Source organism: Oratosquilla oratoria, chromosome 30, assembly GCF_046742065.1.
Source record: "Oratosquilla oratoria isolate Oo_2021 chromosome 30, ASM4674206v1, whole genome shotgun sequence".
Classification (NCBI taxonomy): Eukaryota; Metazoa; Arthropoda; class Malacostraca; order Stomatopoda; family Squillidae; genus Oratosquilla; species Oratosquilla oratoria.
In genome coordinates this window covers 27,453,013-27,479,680 of record NC_134806.1, presented here as the reverse complement: position 1 = coordinate 27,479,680, position 26,668 = coordinate 27,453,013, and the positions used below count along the sequence as shown (strand labels likewise).

Here is a 26,668-nt window from a genome sequence, read left to right as displayed (position 1 = left end):
CTTTGGAACAAAGAAGAGAGAGAGGCAACCTACTGACCATCTATAGAATCGTGACAGGCACGGAAATACGTGATAGAGAGGAATTACTAGATTGGGACGAGAAACACAAGAGGACATGGAAAGAAACTCAAAAATTATATTTATAGAAGAGATCTGTCAGATACAAAGGCGGACACCATGAGCATAGCTCCCCTTCCCATAAGATAGAATTAGGTAAATACATGTAGGGTCCATCCTACACTAATCCAAAAATCCATTTGTTGTCCTTCCCATCTTAACATCTCATGGATGAAGGGTCATCTGTGCCCCTTGCCATACTGCTCGAGTCAAAGGCAATGCAACAAGACAAAGCACTTTCACTACAGGGCCTGACAGCTGGAGCTGATCTACTTCTACTGCTTTTCACACTCATTTTGGTAGTCATTGCTTGATCACTCTATATGTGCAAGATCAAACCTGTCTGACCTCTTTTCATCCATGTTATCTGCCTTATCTCTGCATTTTTCCCTCTGTTCATCATCATAACACCCACCATGCCTTTTTTATCTAAATGCAAAGAGCTTCCCTCTCATAAGAGAGGTAGACAGCCAAGGCCCCTCTGTTTATCCTCATAACACCCACCATACTTTTTATATGTATATCAAGGGCTTCTTCCTCCTTATAAGGGAGGTAGACAGTCAAGGCATGCATCCACTTTTACCCATTTCACTCCCATTCATACTTTTTGAACACTTCTTTTCAATCATGTGCAGGTTCTTTCTTTCTCACACCTTTCTTCCAAGTCTCTGTCCCATACAGTCCTTTGGGCACAATTACTCCCATGCACAATTTTCTCTTTTTATTCATCCCCAGCTATCTTATGTCTCATGACACTTTTCATTCCCCCCATACATTTACTTGGTTCCCCTATTCAGTAATTCATCTCCTCCCCTCCATTCTTTGCAACATGTGATACCAAATACTTAATGCTCTTCACTCCCAGCCTCTCACTCTAAACTCACCTCCAACCTACCACCATCACCCGACTTTTCCACACATTTGCTTCTGGCTTTCTTCCCTCATGCAGCCTCCCAAACTCTGCCACTAACTTTTTCAATCTATCCTCTGACACAGCCACAAGTCTAGTGATGCATTTATTGATACTTTTGCTTTTCCAGACAATGCCAGTCGGTGGTATGCAGCTAGAAGACATTTACGTCAAGAAATCATGAATTCACGCCGAGAGATGCTGAGTGGCCGGTTACCAAGTGCTAGTATTGGTCCTTTACGCCATTCGGTTGCATCCCTCAGATCTAGAATTAATGCTGAGAGGCAAGCTTCACGAGAGTTGGGACGGAGGGAACGTAGGGATAGAGTCAGGTGAGGCAGGGGAATTTAGTTTTGGTGAAAAAAATAAAGTAGTACATTCATGAACAAACTTAAACATTTATCCTTCTTTCATAGGCAAATGCTTCAAAGAATGGCTGATGGATTGAATAGTTTAGTTAATCAAGAGCAGCAGCAGCATTTACAACAACAGCCACAGCAGCAGCAGCAGCAGCAGCAGCAACCACAGCAGCAGCAGCAGCAACCACAGCAGCAGCAGCAGCAGCAACCACAGCAGCAGCAACAGCAACCACAGCAACAGCAACAGCAACCACAACAGCAGCAACCACGACAGCAGCCACAGCCACAGCCGCAACAGCCAGAACAGCAACAGCACCAAGCCTCTGCCTTGTCTCTGCAACAACAACTTGCTGCTACTCAACAACTACAAAATTCTGCTCCAGAAGGAGAAGGCAGTAACAATAGTAGCAGTAGTATGGACAATCATATGTTTAGTGAGTCATTGGCTACTAGATTTTCATAAGTCTTTGCATTCAGTAAGCCTTAATTCATTGACTGTTGTTTCTGCTTCCTAAGTTTATTCATTGTAATACAGCTTGGTTATTGTTACACACATACATATACTAAGGGCTTTTTCCCTCTTACAAGTAAGGTAGCCAAAGTCAAAGGCATAAATCCACTCTCATCCATTTCATTCCCACATACTCCACTCCCATTCATCACCCCTCCCTTTTTTCTTGGCTCCTCCTGGATGACTGGTCATCCCTGCATCTCATCCACTGCCTTGGGTCAGAAGTAATGCAGCAAGACACAGCACATCCACAGCAAGGCCACTTCATTTAATTGGCAACCCCCCACTCTGTCCCCTCATGCAGAAAAAGAGAAGACTGGGAGAAATCCCTTTGGGCTGTGTTAAAATATTCACACATTATAAATGTGCACATATTCACACATTATAAATGCGCACATATTCACACATTATTATTGTTAATAGGTGAAAAAGTTGTGGGATGAATGAAAATGGAGAATGAAGTGTATCAGAAGAGTATTGTATTTCATCCCCAATAAAATGAGCTCTTCTCTCCTTGGGAATAATATTACAAATACCAACGGCTTTTTCCCCCTTACAATGGTTTGGACACATGGAAAGAATGAGTGAAGAAAGACTAGTAAAAGAGGTATGGAAGGCAGATGTGGAGGGAGTGAACATGAGGGGACGTCCTAGGATGAGGTGGATGGATGGGGTGAAGGGGGCTTTGGGGAAGAGGGGAATGTCTGTTGAGGAAGGACGGGAGAGGACAGAAGACGGGTGAATGGAGAATGGTTGTATATGGATGATGTTGTGATTGCATGAGGTGGAATGGGCGGGGATGGAGGGTAAGGTAGTATGTGTGAGCAAAATTTGACGCAGCCCGAAGGGATTTCTCCCCGTCCTCTCCTTTTATGCAATGGGGGGGGGACAGAGAGGGGGGGATCGCCGATTTAATGAAGCGGCCTTGCTGTGGATGTACTGTGTCTTGCGACACTGCTTCTGACCCAGGGCAGTGGACAAGGTGCAGGGATGACCCGTCATCCAGGAGGTGCTGAGATAAGAGGGAGGGTGGAGGGGTGTGGAGTGTATTCAGGGATGGAATGGGTGGAAATGATTTGATGCCTTTCCCTTTTTGGCTACCTCCCTTGTAAGGGGGAAAAAGCCTTGGTATATGTATGTATGTATGTACAATGGAGTTAGTCAAAGGCATAAATCTGCTTGGTTTGGGGATAATATTACATTATACAAATGGAGTCATGAGAAAAAGTGTCAAGAAATAGGCATCTGGGAATAGATGTAGGAAGAGGGGGAATGTCTGTTCAGCAAAGAAAGGAGAAAGCAGGAGATATGAGTAAGTGAAGAATAGTTTTATTTACCTAGTTGTATTATATGGGAAGGGAGCTATGCTTGTAGTGACCCATCTTTGTATCTTTCAACATCAAGATTGCTCAAATTCTTGAATAGTATTTGCACACTGTTGCCTCATCCAATTTATTCCAGAGATCCACCACTCTGTGTGGGAAGTTATTCTTTTTCAGATCTCTTCTATAATTATCCTTTTTAAAAAAAAATTAATTCCCTTTTGTTTTTCTCTTGTCCCACTTTAATAAATCATCTCTATCTAGGACTTCCATCTCTTTCATAATTTTGTAAATTGTAGATCTCCTCTTTCTGTTCTTTGTTCCAGGGTTGGTAGTTCCAATTTGTCCAATCTTTGTTTGTATGCCAATTTGGAGAGTGTTGGAGCCATCTTTGTCATTGCTCTTTGTATTCTTTCTAATTTCTTTATATTCTTTTTAGTGATGGGTGTCCATAGTGTTGCAGCATACTCCAATCTTGGGTCTTATCAGTGTAACTAATATTTTCTTGACCATTTCCTCATCCAAATAGTCAAAAGCCACTTTCATTGACCTTAGTAATGTTACACCCTCACCGCCAACCTAAAAGAGTTAGTAAATAAGGGACCTGGGAGGACAATATTTACTCTTATAGATACTGCCTCATCCCCTTAAATGTGGGTGAACAATAACATTATTATCTTTAACATATATCAACAAATAATAAGGTTAGACAAAGATATAATTATTTTCATATATTAAAATGAAAAGCTATACCATTGATCATATCTTCAATACATGCAAAATAATTCTTATACATATTCTTACACATGAGAGGTAGGATGAAATCCTAGTCATTACTTTCATCCAGCAGATCTATACTGAGATTCTGATCTCCACATTATTATTCATATGAATTAAATTCAACACAATGAATAACATCAGCAATTAAACTCAATTAGTATAATAGACACACTTTATAAAGAATTAGACCTTGTATTAATCTCAATGGAAGAGTTTGCCACAATGTGACTGCAATGGCATGATATGCATATACATGATATATCAGATTAATCATGGAATATCTATTTAACCACTTCCATACGGTGATACCTACATAGGCGTCATGAGGAGCAAGTGGGTACGCGATGATGCCGACGGGTGAAAGAGAACGAACAATTGAGCACTGATTTTATTTTTTATAATGCGATTATTTTAACGCAACATCGCACGTCGGGCAGCTAATGCTGCCAGATGTGCGATGTGCCCCGGAGTGAAGAGGTTAATCTCTAAATTTATCAAGATAATAATGAACTTCCAATACAATTTCCAAGCTTACATACCTTATGGAAATGCTCTCTTTCTATCTACAGCAACCCCCCATTTACTCTTTATAGCAAAGCATGCTATACTCAAGCATGTGTATATACATACATACACACATATACCAAGGCTTTTTCCCCCTTACAAGGGAGGTAGCCAAAAAGGAAAAGGCATCAGATCATTCCCACCCATTCCATCCCTGAATACACTCTGTGTTTACATAGGTCGTAAACATAAATCATACATTATTCATACATTACAAGAAATTAAAGCAAATACATCCTTGAATTTTCATACACTAATTAGAATGTAACAATCTTAAATATATAACATATACGCAGATATGTTCACTTTCGAAATACTTTGGTTTTTCTCTTGTTACGAATATGCATGCGTAATGAAGAAACTGAAAAATGCAATACAACAGAAAACACAACACAATGCAGGGGTGACTATGGTACATGGTATGGTAACAGTAAATTGAAGGTTTCTCTGAATGTTTTGTTTATATGCTTGTCTGGTGACATGTCTTTGCTGATAAATACCCCCAAGTCCCTTTCCGAGCTCACTCTTTTGACTTCCTCTGCACCAATTTTGTATTTCTTCGATATTCTATTTTTACTTTTTCTAAACTCTGTTATACTACATTTCTTGATGTTAAAGAGGGAGGGTGGAGGGGTGTGGAGTTCATTCAGGGATGGAATGGGTGGGAATGATTTTATGCCTTTTCCTTTTTGGCTACCTCCCTTGTAAAGGGGAAAAAGCCTTGGTATATGTATGTATGTAAAGTTCACTTCCCAGTTTTGACTCCATTTCGAGACTTTATCTAATGTCTTCATTTTATGTATTTAGCACTAATTTTTATAATAATTATTCCATTTCAGTCACTTCATTTGCATAACTCCCTTCGCATACATAAATACAACTAGTGTTTTCCAAAATATCTTAGCAATGAAGTGCTGCACAGTAGAGCTCTTTCCAGCCGTCTGACTCCATCTGCTGCTTGTGTGTATAGATGGTACTGTTATGCAAGAAAGGGAGGGGGTATAGGATGGGTGTAAATAGGGAGTGGTTATGTGTGAATGATGTTTTGACACAGCCTAAAGATATTTCTCCCCATCTCTATTTTCTACATGAGGAGACAGGGGTTGCCGATGAAGTGAAGTGGCCTTGCTATGGATGTACTGGGTCTTGCTGCATTGCATCTGACCCAGGGCAGTGGTCAGGAGACAGGGGTGATCCTTCGTCCACAAGGAACTAAGATGAGAGGGAGGAAAGGGTGGTGGATGGGAGTTAAATGGGTGAGAGTGGTGCAAGCATTTTGGCTTCACTACCTCCCTTATAAGGGGGAAAAGTCATTGGTATATTGATATACAATTGGAGTCATAGCAGTAGTAAAGAAAGGATTTATGGAGAGTAGTTAAAAGGATAGTAGAAGAGCAGGTGATAAATTGAGTGAGTATTATAAAAATTTTGGAAGGAATAAGAATATGCTTTGGAAGAAAACGAAGAGTGAGATGAGGTGAGTCAGGAATAGGAAAAGGTAAAAAGGGCAGATGTTAATGGAAGTGAAGGTGGAAAGGGAAAGATAGAGTAGATCAGAGTTATTAGATGTACAAGTAGAGGAGGTTAGGGAGAGATTGATTGTGGCTTTAGGAGGTAGAAGAATGACTGATGGGAGAATATAATGACTGGGATATAGGAAGATGAGGGACAATTGAAAATTATGAAAGTTGGTAGAGCACCTGGATTGGATATGTATCATGTGGAGTGGATATATTTACCTAGTTGAATCTTATTGGAAGGGGAGCTGTGCTTGTGGTGTCCCGTCTTTGTATCTTGGAGTTTCTAGTTTGCTCTTAAATTTGTGTATAGTTTTTGCACACACTATTGTTTTATCCAGTTTGTTCCAGGTATCCCCACCACTCTTTATTTTTTTCTCTCTCTCCTCCAGGTCTGTTCTATCCTTTTTGAGTTCATGTCCTCTTGTATTTCTCTTATCCCAATTTAGTAAGTCCTCTCTATCAAGGACTTCAGTGCCTTTCATGATTCTGTAAATGGTCAGCAGGTTGCCTCTTTATCTTCTTTGTTCCAATGTTGGTAATTTCAATTTAGAGTCTCTCCTCATATGACAGGTTTGAAAGTGTTGGGGCCATTTTTGTGGCTGCTCTCTGGATTCATTCAATTTTCTTTATATTCATTTTTGTACTGGGTGACCATAGTGTCACAGCATACTCTAGTGGCCTTATTAGTGTGACTAGTATTTTTTTAACCATTTCTTTATCCAAATAGGTAAAAGCCACCTTTATTGATCTTAGCAAGCTGTAAGATTCTGACAATTTTGTTTATATGTTTATCAGGGGACATGTCATTTGAGATAATTACTCCCAGGTCTTTTTGAGATCCCACTTTCTTGACTTCCTTTGTTCCATTTTTATTTTGTCCTGTTTTTTTTTTGTTTTTTGTTTTTTCCACTTTCCTCAGCAATTGAGCATCATCTGCAAAGAAGATCATGTAACAATTCACATCTTCATCCATGTCATTGACATAAATAGTAAACATTGGAGCTAATACCGATCCCTGTGGAATGCCACTAATAACCTCCCAAGCTGAACTAATTTTTCTGCCATGCAAGAAATCCTCCATCCAGTTTAGTAATTTACCTTGTATCCCTCCTATGTTTTTTTTTCTCCATAATTTTTTTGTGTGGTACTTTGTCAAAGGCTTTATGTAAGTCTAAGAAAGCACAATCAGCCCATCCATCCATTTCTTGTATTATATCTATTAGTCTTGAGTAGGGGGCTTTGGGGAAGAGGGGAATGTCTGTTGAGGAAGGATGGGAGAGGACAGAAGACAGGGGTGAATGGAGAATGGTTGTATATGGATGATGTTGTGATGCATGAGGTGGAATGGGCGGGGGGATGGGGGGCGAGGTAGTATGTGTGAGCAAATTTTGACACAGCCCGAAGGGATTTCTCCCCGTCTTCTCCTTTTATGCATGGGGGGACGGAGAGGGGGGGGTCGCTGATTTAATGAAGCAGCCTTGCTATGGATGTGCTGTGTCTTGCAACACTGCTTCTGACCCAGGGCAGTGGACAAGGTGCAGGGATGACCCGTCATCCAGGAGGTGCTAAGATGAGAGGGAGGGTGGAGGGGTGTGGAGTGTATTCAGGGATGGAATGGGTGGGAATGATTTGATGCCATTTCCTTTTTGGCTACCTCCCTAGTAAGGGGGAAAAAGCCTTGGTATATGTATGTAGAAATGGATTAAGTTTGTGGCACATGATGTTCCCTGTCTGAATTCAAATTGTCTCAAGTTTGATATATTGTTTTCTTTCAGGTGTTTTACCCATCTATTCTTGATAATTTTTTCACAAATTTTGGCTACAGTGCTTGTAAGGGAGACCAGTCCGTAATTTCTTGGACCTTCTTTGTTTCCTCCTTTATATATTGGTACAGTATTGGCATTTTTCCAGTCCTTTGGTATTTTTCCTTCTTTGAGTGAGCAACTTATGTTGTATATTTTATCCATTAATTCTTCTTTACATTCTTTTAGTATCAATTTGTGATTCATTCTGGGCTATGTGATTTCCTGACAACGAGGTTTGATAGTTGATCCATTATTTCTTTTTGTATTAATGTTATTTTTCTCATGGGGGGATCGCACTTCAATTCCTTCATCCCAATGCTGTACTTTTTCTCTAGTGAAAACAGACTTGAAGTGATTGTTCATGACTTCAGCCATTTCTAAATCTTCTTTATATTCTATATTTACAGGGCATAGTTTTACCATTTCCTGTTTATTTTTAAGTTTACCATTCACATATCTATAGAATAGTTTCAGTTGATCTTTACATTTTTCTACAATGTCTCTTTCATAGTTTATTTTTTCCTCTCTGCACACTTTTACATATTCATTTCTATGGATGATATATGTTATGCCACTTTCCAGTTTTTTTTTTTTTATCTTTTTTCCATCTTTTCCAAGTTTTCTCTTTTATCTTTTGCCTCACTGCATCTTCTGTTGAACCAACATATGATATATACCATTTTCTGTTTCTTGGTATGTATTTATTCACATACATATACCAAGGCTTTTTCCCCCTTACAAGGGAGGTAGCCAAAAAGGAAAAGGCATAAAATCATTCCCACCCATTCCATCCCTGAATACACTCCACACCCCTCCACCCTCCCTCTTTATCTTAGCACCTCCTGGATGACGGGTCATCCCTGCACCTTGTCCACTGCCCTGGGTCAGAAGCAGTGTCACAAGACACAGCACATCCACAGCAAGACCGCTTCATTAAATCGGCAACCCCCCCCTCTCTGTCCCCCCATGCATAAAAGGAGAAGACGGGGAGAAATCCCTTCGGGCTGCGTGAAATTTTGCTCATACATACTACCTCACCCCCCATCCCCCCACCCATTCCACCACATGCATCACAACATCATCCATATACAACTATTCTCCATTCACCCCTGTCTTCTGTCCTCTCCTGTCCTTCCTCAACAGACATTCCCCTCTTCCCCAAAGCCCCCTTCACCCCATCCATCCACCTCATCCTAGGATGTCCCCTCATGTTCACTCCCTCCACATCTGCCTTCCATATCTCTTTTACTAGTCTTTCTTCACACATTCTTTCCATGTGTTCAAACCATCCTAATACTCTTTCATCATACCTATCTCCCAACTCCCTTTCCACCCCTGTTCTCCTCCTCACCTTCTCATTTCTCACTCTAGCCTAGTAACCCCCATTATACTTCTCAGACACCTCATCTCAAACACATTCAAGTTCCTTCTCTCTTCCTCTCTTATGTTCCATGTTTCTGCCCCATACAGTGCTGTTTGCACAATCACTCCTTCACACAGTCTCCTCTTAGTATCCATTCCCAAATGTCTATTCCTCATTACACTTTTTAATCCACCAAGGCATTTACTCACATCTCTCAATCTACATTCTACCTCCACCTCCATTCCACCTTTTCCTGCCACATTTGCACTCAAGTATTTAAAATTATCCACTTCCTCCAGTCACTCTCCCTTAATGCTCACTTCCAGTCTGCTGCCACTTTCACCCCTTGTACATCTCATCACCTTACTTTTACCCACATTTATCTTCAGCTTTCTTCTATCACACACTCTCCCAAACTCTGTCACCAACTTCCTCAATCCCTCCTCCGATCCTGCCACAAGCGCAGTGTTATCTGCAAACAACAGGTGGCTCACCTCCCACTTTTCTCCATTTTCTTTAACCATCTCCAATCCCTGACCCACTACCCTTGCATTTACCTCTTGCACTACTCCATCCATGTACAAGTTGAACAGCCAGGGCGACATAACGCATCCCTGACAAAGTCCCACCTTTACCTCAAACCACTCACTCTCTCCATTTCTAATCCTGATACAAGCTCTACTACTCTCATAAAAACTCTTGACAGCTCCTAGAAGCTTTCCTCCTATCCCATATATCCTCAAAACCTCCCACAGTGCCTTTCTGTCTACCCTGTTGTAAGCCTTTTCCAGATCCATAAAAAGCCCCTTTCCTATAGCTTTCTCACATATCTGTCTTACCACAAAAATCTGATCTACACAATCTCTACCCGTCCTAAATCCACACTGTTCCTCACCAATTACTCCCTCTGTTCCTCTCCTAATCCTCTCAATCAAGATCCTTCCATAAGCCTTCCCAACTACACTTAACAAGCTAATCCCTCTGAAACTACTACATTCACACTTGTCCCCTTTTCCCTTGTAAAGTGGAACTATACAGGCACTCCTCCAGTCTTCTGGCACTCTACCCTCTTTCCAGCACACATTAGATAACCTCACCAGCCAGTCCACAATCACTGTACGAGTACCTCCTTTTTTTTAGACATTGTGCATGGCATCCATCCAGACCAGGTGCCTTACCTGCTTTCATTATCTTAACAACTGCCTTCACTTCATCCTTCCTTATTTCTCCTCCATTTTCCTCATTCATCACAGTCATTTTCTTAGCATTTCCCACTGCAGCTATCTTTCCCTCCCTATCCTCCTTCACATTTAGCAACTCCCTAAAACATTCTGCCCATCTTCCCCCTACTGCCTTCTCTTCCATTATCTCTCCATCTGCACCTTTTACCTTTTCTTCTCTACTTGATTCGCCTTCAAGCCAAAAATTTCTTAAATCAATCAATTAATCTTTTTTTTCTCTGTACCTCTCATATGACTCCCTTGTCTTATTTTGTAACCAATCTGTGAAGGCTCGCTTCTTCTCATCTACAACCTTCTTTGTTTCCTCATACCACCATTCACTACCCTTCCTTCTATTTCCTCCTGTCCTTCTTGTTCCACACACCATCTTTGCACACTTTGTGACTCCCTCCTTGAACCATCCCCATTCCTCCACTCCTAGCTCTACTCTATCCTTCACTCCCTCCCACTCCTCCCTCAGTTTCTTCTTGTACTCCTTTTCCTTTTCATTTAAAGAGTTCACTTTAAACACCTCCCCACTTTCTGTCCTTTTCCTCTTTATCTATCCTCCACTGTCAACTTACCTTCCACCAAAAAATGATCTGATATTCCCCCACCCTCTCCCCCTAGCACATGTACATCCTTAACTCTTCCTATCATACTCCTATCTACCACTACATAATCCATTAGTGCTCTATCTACCACCCTTCCATCCACCACCCTCTCCCATGTGTACTTATGCTTGACTTTCTTCCGAAACACTGTATTTGCTATCATGAACTCTTCACTACGATTCTTTCCTGGAACTCCTCATTTCCCAACCACTCCATCAATTGGATCATTTCCTACACTAGCATTAAGGTCTCCCAGTATTATTACATTGACATTTCTCCCTAATCCCTTTATGCACTCATTTAAATCTATCCAAAATGCCTCCCTTTCTTCTACACTCTTCTCACTGCCAGGCCCATATGCACTTACAAAAACCCACATCTCCTTTCCCAGTTTCACCTTCATCCACATTCTCCTTGAGGAAACCTCCTTCCACTTCACTACACGTTTACCTATGAATTCACTTACTAGTATAGCTACCCCTTCCCTCCCTCGCCCTCTCTTCACTCCTGATAACCTCCCACTTACACTCCCAAACTTACACTCGCCCTTCCCTTTCAACTTAGTTTCACTCAAAGCCAACACATCCATCTTTCTTCTCACAAACATACTACCTATCTCTTCCCTTTTACTCTCATCTGTACTGCATCCATGCACATTAAAAGGCCCAAACCTTAGGGTGCTGGTTGGAAAACTCCTAGACCCTCTTATGCCTTTACTTTTTTAGGAATGTCCCCTGTGGGGCTACAGGGAGAAGGATGCCTGGTCCCAATCCCAGTCCCTTTTTTCTTGCCTCTTACAGTCCAAGTGGAAATACTTGGTGGCAGTATTCTTTTCCACCACCCCAGGGTGTCTCTTCTTTGAAAAAGTTTTCCCAATTTGCATTTTAAGTTTCCCCAAATCTGTTTTGTTGTACATCAATCTTCCTTTTCTGTATTTCTCATTTCTCTCTATATATATTTCCTCCTTCAGTTCAACCTTTGTTAGTATGTGGTCACTCTTTCCAAATGGTATCTTGTAATGAATTTTATCCACAATTTCAGATTCTTTTGTAAATATTAAAGCTAGTCTTGATGGTTCATTATTTCTACATCTGGTATTTTCTTTTACCCATTGTATCATTGTTCTGTAGTCATGTCAAGTAATATATTTCCCCCATAGATCCTGTCCACCTTTTATTGTCATCTCTTCCCAACAGATTTACTTGCAGTTAAAATCTCCCATAAGTATGGGGTTGCCTCCATCCTTCAACATCTTGTTTAATAAATGCCTTGTATCTTTTAATATTTTTAAATGCTTGCCCTCTTTCCAAGAGCCCATTTTTGGGGACATAAATCACTACAAACTTTCTATTTTTCATGTCACAGTCTTCAACTTATGTTCATTTCCACACTGTTTTTACCCTCTGTAATCTTTGTCACATTTAATTTTTTCTTGGCCAAAAACATGATTCCTCTGCTCTATTTCTTGTTTTTGTGTTTAATCCAATAATTATATAACCCATGTTCATCACTCCTAGACCCTCTTATGCCTTTACTTTTTTAGGAATGTCCTCTGTGGGGCTACAGGGAGAAGGATGCTTAGTCCTAATCCCCATCCTATTTTTCTAGCCTCTTATAATTCAAGTGCGAATACTTGGTGGCACCATTCTATCCCCCACCACAGGGTAGGCAAAAAAAGGAAATGAATATTCAGAGAAATGGTACAGGACAGTAACAAGGGGTTGGGGGACAGCATAACGGAGGGACAGTCGCAGTATAATAAAAGTCATAATTTCTCAGTGAGCAGAGTCCTCCTCTATCACAAGGGGGCACCCCATATAGACCCTAAAGTATCAACTGCATGCTACTTTGCCACAGTAACATGCACCCAATACCCCAGACAGGGTATCATGTGTGTGTGTATTTACCTAGTTGTATTTTACTGGATGGGAGCTATGCTCGTTGTGACGTGTTTTCGTATCTCTCCACATCCACCTTTCAATGTCATTTCTTCCCAACAGATTTCCTTGCAGTTAAAATCTCCCATAAGTATGGGGTTGCCTCCATCCTTCAGCATCTTGTATCTTATGGGAAGGGGAGCTATGATCGTGGTGTCCTGCCTTTGTATCTCACAGTATCTAGTTTGCTCTCAAATTTGTGTATGGTTTTTGCACACACTATTGTTTTGCCCAAGTGTGTACCACTGTGTATGGAAAAATGTTTTTCTTCAGAGCTCTTCTATAACTTCTTTTTGAGTTTCCATGTCATCTTGTATTTCTCTTGTCCCTATTTAGTAAGCCCTCTCTATCAAGTATTTCTGTGCCTTTCATGATTCTATAGATGGTCAGTTTGTCACCTCTCTTCTTTGTTCCAAAGTCGGTAACTTCTATTTAGCCAGTTATCATTGTGTGTATTTACCTTGTTGTATTTTACATGTGTGTGTATGTGTGTAAATATTACAGAGTTTGGACTGTATGCTTTATGATAAGATGAATTTTTTTTTCCTTTTTCAGACTTAAGACTTCTTGTGAGATTAGCCTTACATCTGATCTATCAGCTTTTAAACTTCATATGTAATCAGAATCCGTAAGTATTGGTGCTTTTTTTTTCAAAATTACTTAGCAGTTGCATATACTGATTGGTATTTAAGGAAAACATATTGTAGTTATACATACATATATCAAAGGCTTTTCCCCTCTTACAAGGGAGGTAGCCAAAGTCAAAGGCATAAAAACCACTCCCACCCATTCCATTCCCACATACTACACTCCCATCCACCCCCTTCCTTCCCTCTTATTTTGGCTCCTCCTAGATGACGGGTCATCCATGCATCTTGCCAACTGCCCTGGGTCAGAAGCAGTGTTGCAAGACACAGCACATCCACAGCAAGGCCGCTTCATTAAATCAGCAACCCCCCTCTGTCCCCTCATGCAGAAATGGAGAAGACGGGGAGAAATCCCTTCAGGCTGCATCAATTTATTTTTCACACATACTCCCTCACCCCCCATCCCCAACCCACTCCCCTAATGTATCACAGCATCATAAGAGAAAAGGAAATGCAGGAGAAAGAAGAAAAGGAAAAAAAAATTAAAGATATCATATACCAACATAGACGGATTGATATCAGGAATAGATGAATTGAATGACTATCTAGAACAAGAAAAAACAGATATAATGGGGATTGTGGAGACAAAATTGAAAGGATCATTACCACCAAATAGTGTAGGACAAGGAGTATATAATTGTTGGTACAGAAATAGGTCAACAAAGCAGGGTGGAGGAGTGATGTTATTAACTAAGAAAGGCCTAAATGTGACAAAAATTACAGAAGGAGAGAACAATGTGGAATTGATTATGATAAGAGTTGAGGATAGAGATATGAAAAATAGAAAATATGCAGTGATTTATGTCCCACCCAAAACTCACGCATGGAATGAAAGTGAACACTCTAAAATGCTGGAAGACACAAGAAATACACTAAATGAAATACTAAAGAAAGAAGGAAATCTGGTAATTATGGGTGATTTTAACTCGAAAGAAATATGTTGGGAAGAGATGACTGAAAGGTGAAGAAGATCACTGGGGAAACATATTACTGGAAATGACCATTGATTACACATTGATGCAATGGGTCAAGGAAAAGACCAGATATAGAAATAATGAACCCTGAAGATCAGATTTAATATTCACATCAGAACCCGAAATTGTGGATAGAATCGAATGCAAGACACCAATCGGAAAAAGTGATCACATACTAATGGAACTAGAATTAAATGAAGAAACAAATATAGAAATTAACGAAAAACACAGAAAAGGAAGACTAATGTACAACAAAACAGATTTTGAGAAACTTAGAAAATTCTTTCGAGAAGCAAATTGGAAGAATTTTAATAATGAAGAAACAAAGGTGGAAGAGAAATGGACAATTTGGAAGGAAATTTATAATGAGGGTGTGAATAAGTATGTACCTAGACAAAAACATGAAAGGATATATATAAAATCCTGGTATAATAAAAAGTACAATGAGGCAAAATACAGAAGAGATAAAGCCTGGAAAAGATGGAAGAAGGAAAGAAATGAGAAATGGAAAATATATACCAAACTAAGAAACGATTATGTAAAATTATGTAGAGAAGAAAAAAGAAATTAAGAAAAGGACATAGATCAACCCAAACTATTTTATAGATATGTAAATGGCAAGCTAAAAAATAAACAGGAAATACACAAATTATGTCAAGTTAATAGAGAATACACAGATGATATAGAAATGGCAGATATTATGAACAAACATTTCAAATCTGTATTCACCAAAGAGGAAACAAATCTACAAAACTGTGATAAAAAATTGAAGTAAGATTTCCTCCACTGAAAAAAATAAATATTACTCAGAATGAAATAAGAAATCAAATACTAAAGCTCGACGTTAACAAGTCACATGGACCAGACGGAGTTGCAAACTGGATACTGAAGGAATGTATAGACAAACTAACAGGAAAAATATACAAAATAATAGAATGCTCTCTCAAAGAAGGAAAACTACCAGGAGACTGGAAAAATGCCAATATAGTGCTGTTATATAAAGAGGGAAATAAGGAAGACCCAACAAATTATAGACTGGTGTCCCTAACAAGTACAATAATCAAAATTTGTGAGAGAATTGTCAAAGATAGATGGACAAAATATTTGGAGGAGAATAATATACTGAACCCGAGGCAATTTGGATTCAGACAAGGAAGATCATGTACCACTAATTTAATTTGTTTCTATTCAAGATTGATAGATATATTGCAAGAAAGGGATGGCTGGGCAGACTGTGCATTCCTAGACCTACAAAAGGCATTTGATAAGGTACCACACAGAAAATTACTTTATAAACTGGGAACAATAGGAGGCATACATGGAAAACTATTGAATTGGATGGAGAACTTCCTACATGGAAGAAAAATGAGAGTGGTGCTCAGAGACAATATTCAAAATGGGAAGAAATGAGTAGTGGTCAGTACTAGCTCCAATAATGTTTGCTATACAATGGCCGTGAAAAGTTTGGGCGCGTAATTAATGAGACACAAATGTAAACACTTGTGACATTTAAATAATCATTTAAAGACCTATAAATGGCTTATTACATACCTTATTTACCAAGCGATTTTCCTTTAAGCTTTATGACCTCCAAACGTGCCGGGATACATCTTGCCAGGTTTTGTACGTGTTGAGGAATAATATTATCCCAAATATCCTGTATTTCTGTTTTTAGCTTAGCTACAGTGGAGACGTCACGATCTTGAAGCTGTTTTTTAATTATATGCCATACGTGCTCAATGGGATTTAGGTCTGGAGAATTTCCAGGCCATTTTTTGAAGTAATCAACACCACAGTCTTCTAACCATTGGGTAACAGACCGAGCTGTGTGAGCAGGAGCTCCGTCCTGCATAAACCAACTAGCATTGCACTTTTCAAAACTTTCAGGCAGGTTATCACACAATAACTCGAAATAAGTGTGCTGATTTACACTCTCATTTTGTGCAAGAAACACTAAATTGCCAACTCCACCAAATGCAAAGCATCCCCACACCATAACACTTGCAGCATGTTTCACCACTTTAGCTGTATAGCGAGGGTCATTAGGGTCAGACCCCCTGGGGCGCCTCACACGCTTCGACCTGCAGCCCGACGACACCACAAACGTTGACTCATCACTCCACAATACTCGTTCCTAGTCTTCTAAGGACCAGTTCTTATATTTCTTGCAAAATGCTACACGATCACGTATGTTTTTTGCACTTAGGAGGGGAAGAACTTTAGCACAGCAACTACGGTATTGTAAATCTTTGGCTAAATGATCAGAAATACATCTTACAGACACATCATGCAGCAGTGCAGGGTTATTTTCTTTCAGTTTTCGAGCTGTGAGCGTTGGATCTTTATCTAACTGCCTCCTAATAACCGTAGAAGTACGATTTGATATCTTCCTTGGCCGACCAGAGCGATGCTTTGGAGTAGGAATGATGTCACTTCCTCCGTCTCGAAATTTCTTGGTCCACTTTTGCACTTGACGCACTCCAATTCCCACACGAGTAGCAATATCTTTACACTTATAACCCTCCTTATAGAGGGTTATGATTGTAACAACTGTGTCTCTTTCCAGCTCTTTACCACTTCCCATTACGGAGATATCAAGGCACAAAAACAGAGACCACCACAAAAAAAAAGACTACTCCCCGTGAGAGATGTTTAGAAACTGACTCCACGTGACATCGAGTGCGCCTAAACAGAGTTGCCAAGTAGTGCATATTGTCTCGGCTAAATACGGGTACAAACGCTAGCATTGAAAAATAGCAGAAAGTTGTATTTTTCGCATGTTTTGAGTTTAGCAGAAAGTTGGGGCGCCTATAATTTTGGGCCCAAACTTTTCGCGGCCACTGTATATGTAAATGATATGGACGAAGGCATTGAAAGTTACATGAACTTCTTTGGCCCAAACTTTTCGCGGCCACTGTATATGTAAATGATATGGACGAAGGCATTGAAAGTTACATGAACTTCTTTGGAGATGATGCAAAATTATTATAAAGAATAAACACCAAAATAGACTGTGACTCATTGCAGAGGGATCTGAACAAAGTCTCAGAGTAGCAAGAGATGGGAGGTAGAATTCAACATCAAGAAGTGCAGTATAATTTAATTTGGAAAAAGCAAGAATAGAATAACAGGACAGTATAAAATTGATGGAAAAGAAGTAAAGAAAGAAAATTCTGCATGGACCTAGGAGTAATCATCGCCAAAGACATGTCGCCAGATAAACATATAAATAAAATAGTCGGAGAAACATACAATTTGTTGAGATCAATAAAGGTGGCCTTTAACCCCTTCCATACGGTGACACCTATGTAGGCGGCATGAGGAGCAAGTGGATTCGCGACGCTGCCATATCGGTGTCTTGATTATATTTATTGTAGTCGCCCCTGTATTTTTACATTCTCCCAAATGTGTCCTGAATCCCATTCTCTGTGGTTTTCAAAATTCGCGGGTGAAAGAGAGAACGATCAATATAAGCGGTGACTATATTTTATGATGCGAGTATTATTACGACACGTCGTACGGCTGGCATTGGCTGCTGCCCGCGAGATTTAAGTCCGGAGTGAAGTGGTTAAATACCTGGATAAGGAAATGATAAAAAAAATATTACAAACACTGATAAGGCCAAAACTGGAATATGCAGCGCTGATATGGTCACCCAGTACAAAAAAGAATACAAGAAAATTAGAAAGAATACAAAGAGCAACGACAAAGTTGGTCCCAACATTTGCAAACCTGACATATGAACAAATACTAGCTGAACTGGAATTGCCAACCCTGGAACAAAGAAGAGAATGAGGGGACCTAATAACCATCTACAGAATTATGAAAGGAAAAGAATGCCTTGATAGAGAGGACTTATTAAAGCGGGACAGAGGAAAAACAAGAGGACATGCAATGAAACTCATAAAGGATAACTATAGGAAAGACCTGAAAAAGAACAGCCTCCCACACAGAGTGATAAATATATGGAACAAATTGGATGAAGAATAGTGTGTGCAAACACAATACAACAACTTAAGAACAAACTTGATCTTGCGAAAAACGGGTCACCACGAGCATAGCTCCCCTTCCCGTATAACACAACTAGGTAAATACACAACCATTCTCCATTCACCCCTATCTTCTGTCCTCTCCTGTCCGTCTTCAACAGACATTCCCCTCTTTCCCAATGCCCCTTTTACCCCATCCATCCATTTCATCCTTGGTTACCCCCTCATGTTCACTCCTTCCACCTCTGCCTTCCACCTCTGCCTTCCACACCTCTTTTACTAATCTTTCTTCACTCATTCTTTCCGTGTCTCCAAACCATCCCAATACTCTTTCATCAACCCTATCTCCCAACTCCATTACCAACCCCATTCTTCTCCTCACCTCCTCATTTCTCACTCTATCCAGCTTTGTAACTTGTATACTTCTCAAATACCTCATCTCAAGCACATTCAAACTCCTCTCTTCCTCTCTTATGTTCCATGTTTCAGCTCCATATAGTGCTGTCTGCACAATCACTCCTTCATATTATCTCTTAGCATCCATTCCCAAATGTCTGTTTCTCATTACACTTTTTGATCCACCAAGGCATTTACTCGCTTCTCTCAATCTACATTCTACCTCCACCTCCAACTCCACCTCCACTCCTCCCTTTCCCACCACATTCACACCCAAGTATCTAAAACTATCCACTTCCTCCAGTCTCTCTACCTTAATATTCACTTCTGGTCTGCTGCTAATTTCTCCCCTTGTACATCTCATCACCTTGCTTTTACATACATATACCAAGGCAGTTTCCCCCTTACAAGGGAGGTAGACAAAAAGGAAAAGGCATCATATCATTCCCACCCATTCCATCCCTGAATACACTCCACAACCCTCCACCCTCCCTCTTATCTTAGCATCTCCTGAATGACGGGTCATCCCTGCACCTTGTCCACTGTCCTGGGTCAGAAGCAGTGTCGCAAGACACAGCACATCCACAGTAAGGCCATCTCCAATCCCTTTGCATTTACCTCTTGCACCACCCCATCTATGTATAAATTGAACAGCCAAGGCGATATAACACATCCCTGGAAAAGTCCCACCTTTACCTCAAACCAATCTCTCTATTTCTGATTCTAACACAAGCTCTACTACGCTTGTAAAAACTCTTGACTGCTCTTCAAAGTTTTCCTCCTATCCCATATATCTGCAGTACCTCCCACAGTGCCTTCCTGTCTAGTATGTCATAAGCATTTTTCCAAGTCCATAAAAGCCAAAAAAAACATCCTTACCTTCTAAAGTTTTCTCACATATCTGTCTTACCACAAAAATTTGATCCACACAACCCCTACCTGTTCTAAACCCTCAGTATTCTTCACCAATTATTCCCTCTCTTCCTCTCCTAATCCTCTCAAGACCTTCCCAAAAGCATTCCCAACTACACTTAACAAACTGAACCTTCTGAAACTACTACACTCACACTTGTCCCTTTTTCCTTGGTAAAGTGGGACTATACGGGCACTCCAGTCCTCTCTTAAACAAACATTAAATAACCTCAGCTGCCAGTCCACCATCACTGTACCTCCTTTTTTATACATAATGCATGACATCCATCCAGCCCAGGTTCCTTACCTGCTTTCATCATCTTAATGACTACCTTCACCTCATCTTTCCTTATTTCTCCTCCATTTTCCTCTTCTCATCACTTGTTTTCTTAGTGCTTCCACACTGCAACTACCTTTTCCTTCCTATCCTCCTTCACATTTAACAACTCCCTAAAATACTCTGCCCATCTTCCTCTTACTATCATCTCTTCCATTATAATCTCTCCATCTGCACCTTTTCTTCTCTACTTGATTTGCCTCCTCTTTCTCTCTTAATTTCCTTCCCAAACATCTTTTTATTACTTTAAAAAATTTGTCATACTCTTACCCCATTTCACATCTGCTCTCCTCATTGCCTCCTTTATCTTATGCTTTACTTCTCTTTTCTTTATACCTCTCATGATTCTCTCATTCTATTTTCTAACCAATCTGGGAAAGCTCGCTTCTCTTCAACAATCTTGTTTGCTTCCTCATCCCACCACTCACTACCCTTCCTTCTATTTCCTCCTGTCCTTGTTGCACACACCATCTTTGCACACCTTGTGACTCCCTCCTTGAACCATCCCCATTCCTCCTCCACTCCTAGCTCTACCCTATCCTTCACTCCCTTGCATTCCTCTCTCAGCTTCTTCTTGTACTCCTCCTTTTCTTTCACATATAAGCAGTTCACTTTAACCCCTTCCATACGGTGCCGCATACGTAGGCGGCATGAGCAAGTGGATACGCGAGGCTGCCATATCGGCGTCTTGATTATATTTATTGTAGTTGCCCCTGCGTAATGATATATTCTCTAAACTGTCTTCATCACATTTTCTATGGTTATCAAAATTCACGGGTGAAAGAGAGAACAATCTATATAAGCGGTGACTATATTTTATGATGCGAGTATTATTACGACACATTGTACGTCTGGCAGCTAATGCTGCCCGCGAGATTTTGGCCCGTACTGAAGAGGTTAAACACCTCCCTACTTTCTGTCCTTTTCCTCTTTATCTATCCTCCACTCGCAGCTTACTTCCAAAAAATTATCTGATATTCCTCACTTTCTCCCCTTAGAACATGTACATCCTTAATTCTTCCTACTATACTCCTAGTTACCATTATATATTAATGCTCTGTCTACCACCAATCCACCATCCTCTCCCATGTGTACTTATGCCTGACTTTCTTCCTAAACACTGTATATGCTTTGATCAACTCTAGATACATCTCCACCATCAACTCTCCACTCTGATTCTTTCCTGGAACTCCACACTTAACAACCACCTCATCTATTGGTTCATTTCCTACCCTAGCATTAAGGCCTCCCAATACCACTACATTGAGGTTTCTTCCAAATCCCTGTATGCACTCATTTAAATCTAAACAAAAAGCCCCCAGTATCTCTACACTCTTCTCACTACCAGGCCCATATGCACTTGCAAAAACCACATCTCCCTTCCCACTTCCACCTTCATCCACATTAACCTCGAAGAAACCTCCTTCCACTCCACTACATGCTTACCTATCTCTTCACATACTAGTATAGCCATCCCTTCTCTCCCTCGTCCTCTCTTCACTCCTAAGATCCTCCCAACTACACTCCCAAACTCAGACTCACCCCTCCCTTTAAAGTCAGTTTCAGTGTTAAAAGACCCAAATCTTCGGATTCTGGTTGGAAAACTCTTGGACCCTCTTATGCCTTAACTTTTTTTAGGAATGTCCCCTGTGGGGCTATAGGGAGAAGGAGGCCTAGTCCTATCCATGTCCCATTTTTGTTGCCTCATACAACTCAAGTGGGAAGACTTGATGGCAGTATTCTTTTCCCCTACCATAGTAATTGTAAATAAAATACATTTAAAGCAGTCTCACATGTATTTACCTAGTTTTATTTTGCGGGACGAGAGCTATGCTCGTAATGACCCATTTTCATATCTCTCCGCATCCAGTTTATTCTTAAAATCCTGTATAGTTTTGGCATTCACTGTTTCTCCATTTAGTTTGTTCCAGACATCAATCATTCTATGTGGGAAGCTATTCTTTTTCAGGTCTCTTCTATAAGTGTCCTTCTTTAGTTTCTTCTCATGTCCTCTGGTTTCTCTTCTGTCCCACTTTAATAACTCATCTCTATCAAGAAATTGCATCCATTTTGTAATTCTGTAAATGGTCAATAAATCACCTCTTTCACTTCTCTGTTCCAGTGTTGACAGATGTAATTCCTCCAATCTTTGTTCATATGTCAGATTTGACAGTGTAGGTGCCATTTTTGTCGCTGCTCTTTTTCTAAATACAGAATGTTTTTTTTATGCAATGGGGTTGCCAGAGGTTACCAGTACTTTATCTATTTTATGCTCTACAAAAAAAAAAAAAAAAAAAAAAAAATTACAGTTGTATAACTTTGGATTAGTGTTGCCACCATCATAGATTCTTTTGAAATGTTGACCTAATATTTGCTCATGTACCAGAATTTTTCGAATGATCACTGGCGACGCTCCCTTAATATGGGCTCCTTTCCAGGTAGTTCAATCAGTCAGTCACTCCTTTGCCCCTGGCCTCTCTTTTTGGAGATTGGTGTACTCCAGGTAACTGGCATCAGCTTCAAAAAGAGGAGCTGTTGGAACTTGTGTTCACATTATTGCTCCAAAAAGATGGATTGATACTTTCTCTCTCCCACTCTCTCTCTCTCTCTCTCTCTCTCTCTCTCTCTCTCTCTCTCTCTCTTGTTCTCTTTCTCTTTCCACTCTCTCTCATTCTCTTTCTCTTTCCACTCTCTCTCGCTCTTGCTCTCTCCACTCTCTACTCTGTCTCCATTCTCTCTCTTTACTCTCTCTCCATTCTCTCTCTTTACTCTCTCTGTTCTCTATTTTTTCTTTTACACACACACACACACACACACACACACATAAGAAGTTGCTTAAGAAATTAGAAACTGAAGGAGGAATACAGGGCAAACTGCTTAAATGGATGGAAAACTTTTTGCGAGAAAGACAAATGAGAGTAGTGATAAGAGAGAAACACTCAAAATGGGATGAAGTAATAAGCGGTGTTCCACAAGGAACAGTTCTGGCCCCAATAATGTTTGCTATATATATTAATGATATGGATGACGGAATTGAAAGTTATATGAGCTTCTTTGCAGATGATGCAAAACTGTTAAAAAAAAGTGAACACGGAAGAAGATTGTGAGTCACTACAGAGTGATCTAAATAAAGTACAGGAATGGAGTAGGAACTGGGAGATGGAGTTCAACACTAAAAAGTGTAATATAATGGAATTTGGAGAAAAAAAACAAAAACAGAATAACAGGATCATATAAATTGGGAGAAGAAGGAATAAAAAAAGGTAGAAAATGAGAAGGACCTGGGAGTCATTGTTATGAATAATATGTCACCTGAGAAACATAAATAAGATTTTTGGAGAAACTTATAATTTAATAAGAACAATCAAAGTGGCATTTACATACCTGGATGAAGAAATGGTGAAGAAAATTCTAATCACTCTTGATAAGACCAAGACTGGAATATGCAGCAACGATATGGTCACCAAGTACAAAAAAATGTATAAAAAAAACTTGGAAGAATACAAGGAGCAATTACAAAATTGGCACCAACACTCTCAAAACTATCATATGAAGAGAGACTAGCAAAATTTGAACTACAGACACTAGAGCAAAGAAGAGAGAGAGGAGATTTGATAGCTATTTACAGAATCATGAAAGGCATAGAAGTTATTGATAGAATCTGATAAAATGGGATGATAGAAATACAAGAGGACACGGAAAGGAAATCAAGAAAGACAGCTATAGAAGAGATGTGAAAAAGAACAGCTTTCCTCACAGAGTAATAAACAGTTGGAACAAGTTAGATGAGAAGGTGGTGTGTGCAAAAACAATACATAAATTTAAAATAGTTTAGATAAAATGAGATATGAAGACGGGACACCACGAGCATAGCTCCCCTTCCTGTAAAATACAACTAGATAAATACACACACACATACACACAGATACAAAGACAGGTCACTACAAGCATAGCTCCCTTCCCACATAATACAACTAGGTAAAATACAATATATGTGAGTAAATTTTGACGCAGCCCGACGGGTCTTCTCCTCGTCCTCTCCTAATAGGCAAGGGGGGACGGAGAGGGGGGGTCGCCGATTAAATGAAGCGGCCTTGCTGTGTCTTGCGACACTGCTTCTGACCCAGGGCGGTGGGCAGGGTGCAGGGATGACCCGTCATCCAGGAGGTGCTCAGATGAGAGGGAGGGTGGGGGGGGTTTGTGGAGTGTATGTAGGGATGAAATGGGTGGGAGTGTTTTTATGCCTTTCCCTTTTTGGCTACCTCCCTTGTAAGGGGGAAAAAGCCTTGGTATATGTATATATGTATATGTATATGCATGTTTACATGTATAGGCTAACTTGAAGATTGATCAACCCAGCATGATGGATTTATTGGATTAGTTGATATACAGATTCTTGAATGTTTCAGGTCATATGAGGAGCGTCCCATCTCACGGTTACCAAACCCATTCCGTGATGACTCGGGAGAAGCTCCTACTGAAGAAGGGGATTTGTCTATGGGCCTTGATATAGAACCAGGTCTCCACAACCTGACAACCCTTTTAGAAACTGTGCGTATGGCAAGTGAGGAGTTACGTCAAGATAACATAGGAGAGGCTTCATCATCAGAAAGTACGAGGCCCATCACAAATGTTCCACGAAGGTTAACAGACTTTCTGAGACGTTCAGGCAGTATGCCTAGAGTAGAAAATGGAGCAGCATCTGACACTGCCAATATGAGTGTAGATATTGAAAATTCACATCCTAGACTAGTCATACCTCGTATCACATTAAGGGATCCAAGTGGTGGCGAATCTCAGGTTGAGGAGGAACAGCAACAACAGTGGCAGCAGCCACAACAATCACAGCAGCCACAGCTGCAACAACAGCAATTACATTTACCTCCACAGCCACCACCACCACCTCCACTGCCTCCACCCCCACCACCTCCGGTGTCACAACCACAGTCACAGCAACAGCATCCTCCACGAATGCAATCTCATCCATTACTTAGTCAATATGGAAGTTCCATCAATGTACCTGAGTTGAGGTCTAGAGCAAGTTGTGGTGTTCCTCTGCGTTTCCTTCGTCGTCAGTATGCTATAGATCGGCGAAGTCCGGACTCGGAGGAAGCTTCTGAGGGACAGCAGGATAATGTTCCTAACAACCAGTCCCTTCCATGGCGAGGTCACCTTGTGCCTTGGGATGTGGGTTTACCCAGGGGATCAGGGTCATCTGATGTGTTCAGACCAAACTTGCGAAGAGCAGTTCCTGACCGTTTCATGGAACGGGAAGTAGATAGCTACTTCAGTCGCCCATACTTCTCTCACTACGTTGGACCAGCAAGAACCATATCAGGTAATATTCTTTATACTCCTAGTCTGCAAACTGTATAGGGAATATTCAAAGTGCACAAAGTAAACTAAAGTAGAACCATTCAAAAGATGAATGCAGATTGGTTTTAATGGGAAATTGGATTTAATGACAGTTCTGGGCTGCCATCAAATCAAGAACCTGTACTAAGTAGAGTTGTTAAGGAGTAATGTGTAGCTAAGTGGTATGTGTTTATTCAGATTCTTAGAAGTGAAGTACTCTAGAGGAGAAAAAAAGAAAAGAAAAATATTGATACTAAGTTTTTAGTGATGCACTTGGGCATTAGATATGGCATGTGCTTCATATTTTCTATCACAATTATTTGTTTCAATTTTCACAGTAAACTTAATCACCCCTCTCTGTTTTGATGATAGTAAGTTCCATATATAAAGCATGCCTTTGCATTTTTTATTTTTTCACAGGGTCTTTGCTGGATGCCTATCCCTCACTCATATCCAATGCTGCCATTGTTCTTACTCATCGCATCCAAGCATGGGACTTCACACACTACAGGATACCTGATGTGTCTGACCGTATGTATTGTCATCAGTGTATATTTTGTTTAAATCTTATACAGAAATCATGCAAAAGAGTTAATAAGCATGGTTTATTTATTTATTTATTTATTTATTTATTTTTTATTTATTTATTTTTTCCCCTCCAACTTTCTGTACATCAGGGTCAGGATCTCTACCCCCCTTCCTCTCTCTCTCTCTCTCTCTCTCTCTCTCTCTCTCTCTCTCTCTCTCTCTCTCTCTCTCTCTCTCTCTCTCTCTCATCCTCCCTCTTGTTCTCCCTTTAATTCTCTCTCTCCCTCTCCTCATTCTCAATCTTTTCCCTCTCTCCCTCTCCCCTCTCCCTCCCTCCCTCTCTTCCTCCTTCTCTCCCCCTCTCCCCTCTCCCTCCCTCCCTCACTCTCTTCCTCCTCTTCCCCTCTCTCCCTGCCCCTCTTCCCCCTTCTCTGTCCCCTCTCTCTCTCTCTCTCACTCACTCTTCTTTGTGCACTCTCTTTCTCTCCCTTTCCCCTCTTTCTCTTTC

At 40.4% G+C, this 26,668-nt stretch overlaps 1 protein-coding gene across 4 annotated transcripts in view; it reads left to right on the top strand.

Moving 5' to 3' along the window:
• The window catches only part of LOC143041054 (uncharacterized), a 191,513-nt gene that overhangs the window by 132,163 nt on the left and 32,682 nt on the right, over positions 1–26,668 (top strand). For 3 of the 4 annotated variants that reach the window (XM_076212685.1, XM_076212686.1, XM_076212683.1), the window contains 5 exons: positions 1,158–1,359; positions 1,444–1,820; positions 13,578–13,650; positions 24,687–25,615; positions 26,053–26,163. In XM_076212685.1, coding sequence (XP_076068800.1) covers positions 1,158–1,359; positions 1,444–1,820; positions 13,578–13,650; positions 24,687–25,615; positions 26,053–26,163 — 1,692 coding nt within the window. The remainder of the gene's footprint in view (positions 1–1,157; positions 1,360–1,443; positions 1,821–13,577; positions 13,651–24,686; positions 25,616–26,052; positions 26,164–26,668) is intronic. The other variant, XM_076212684.1, reaches the window with a different exon arrangement.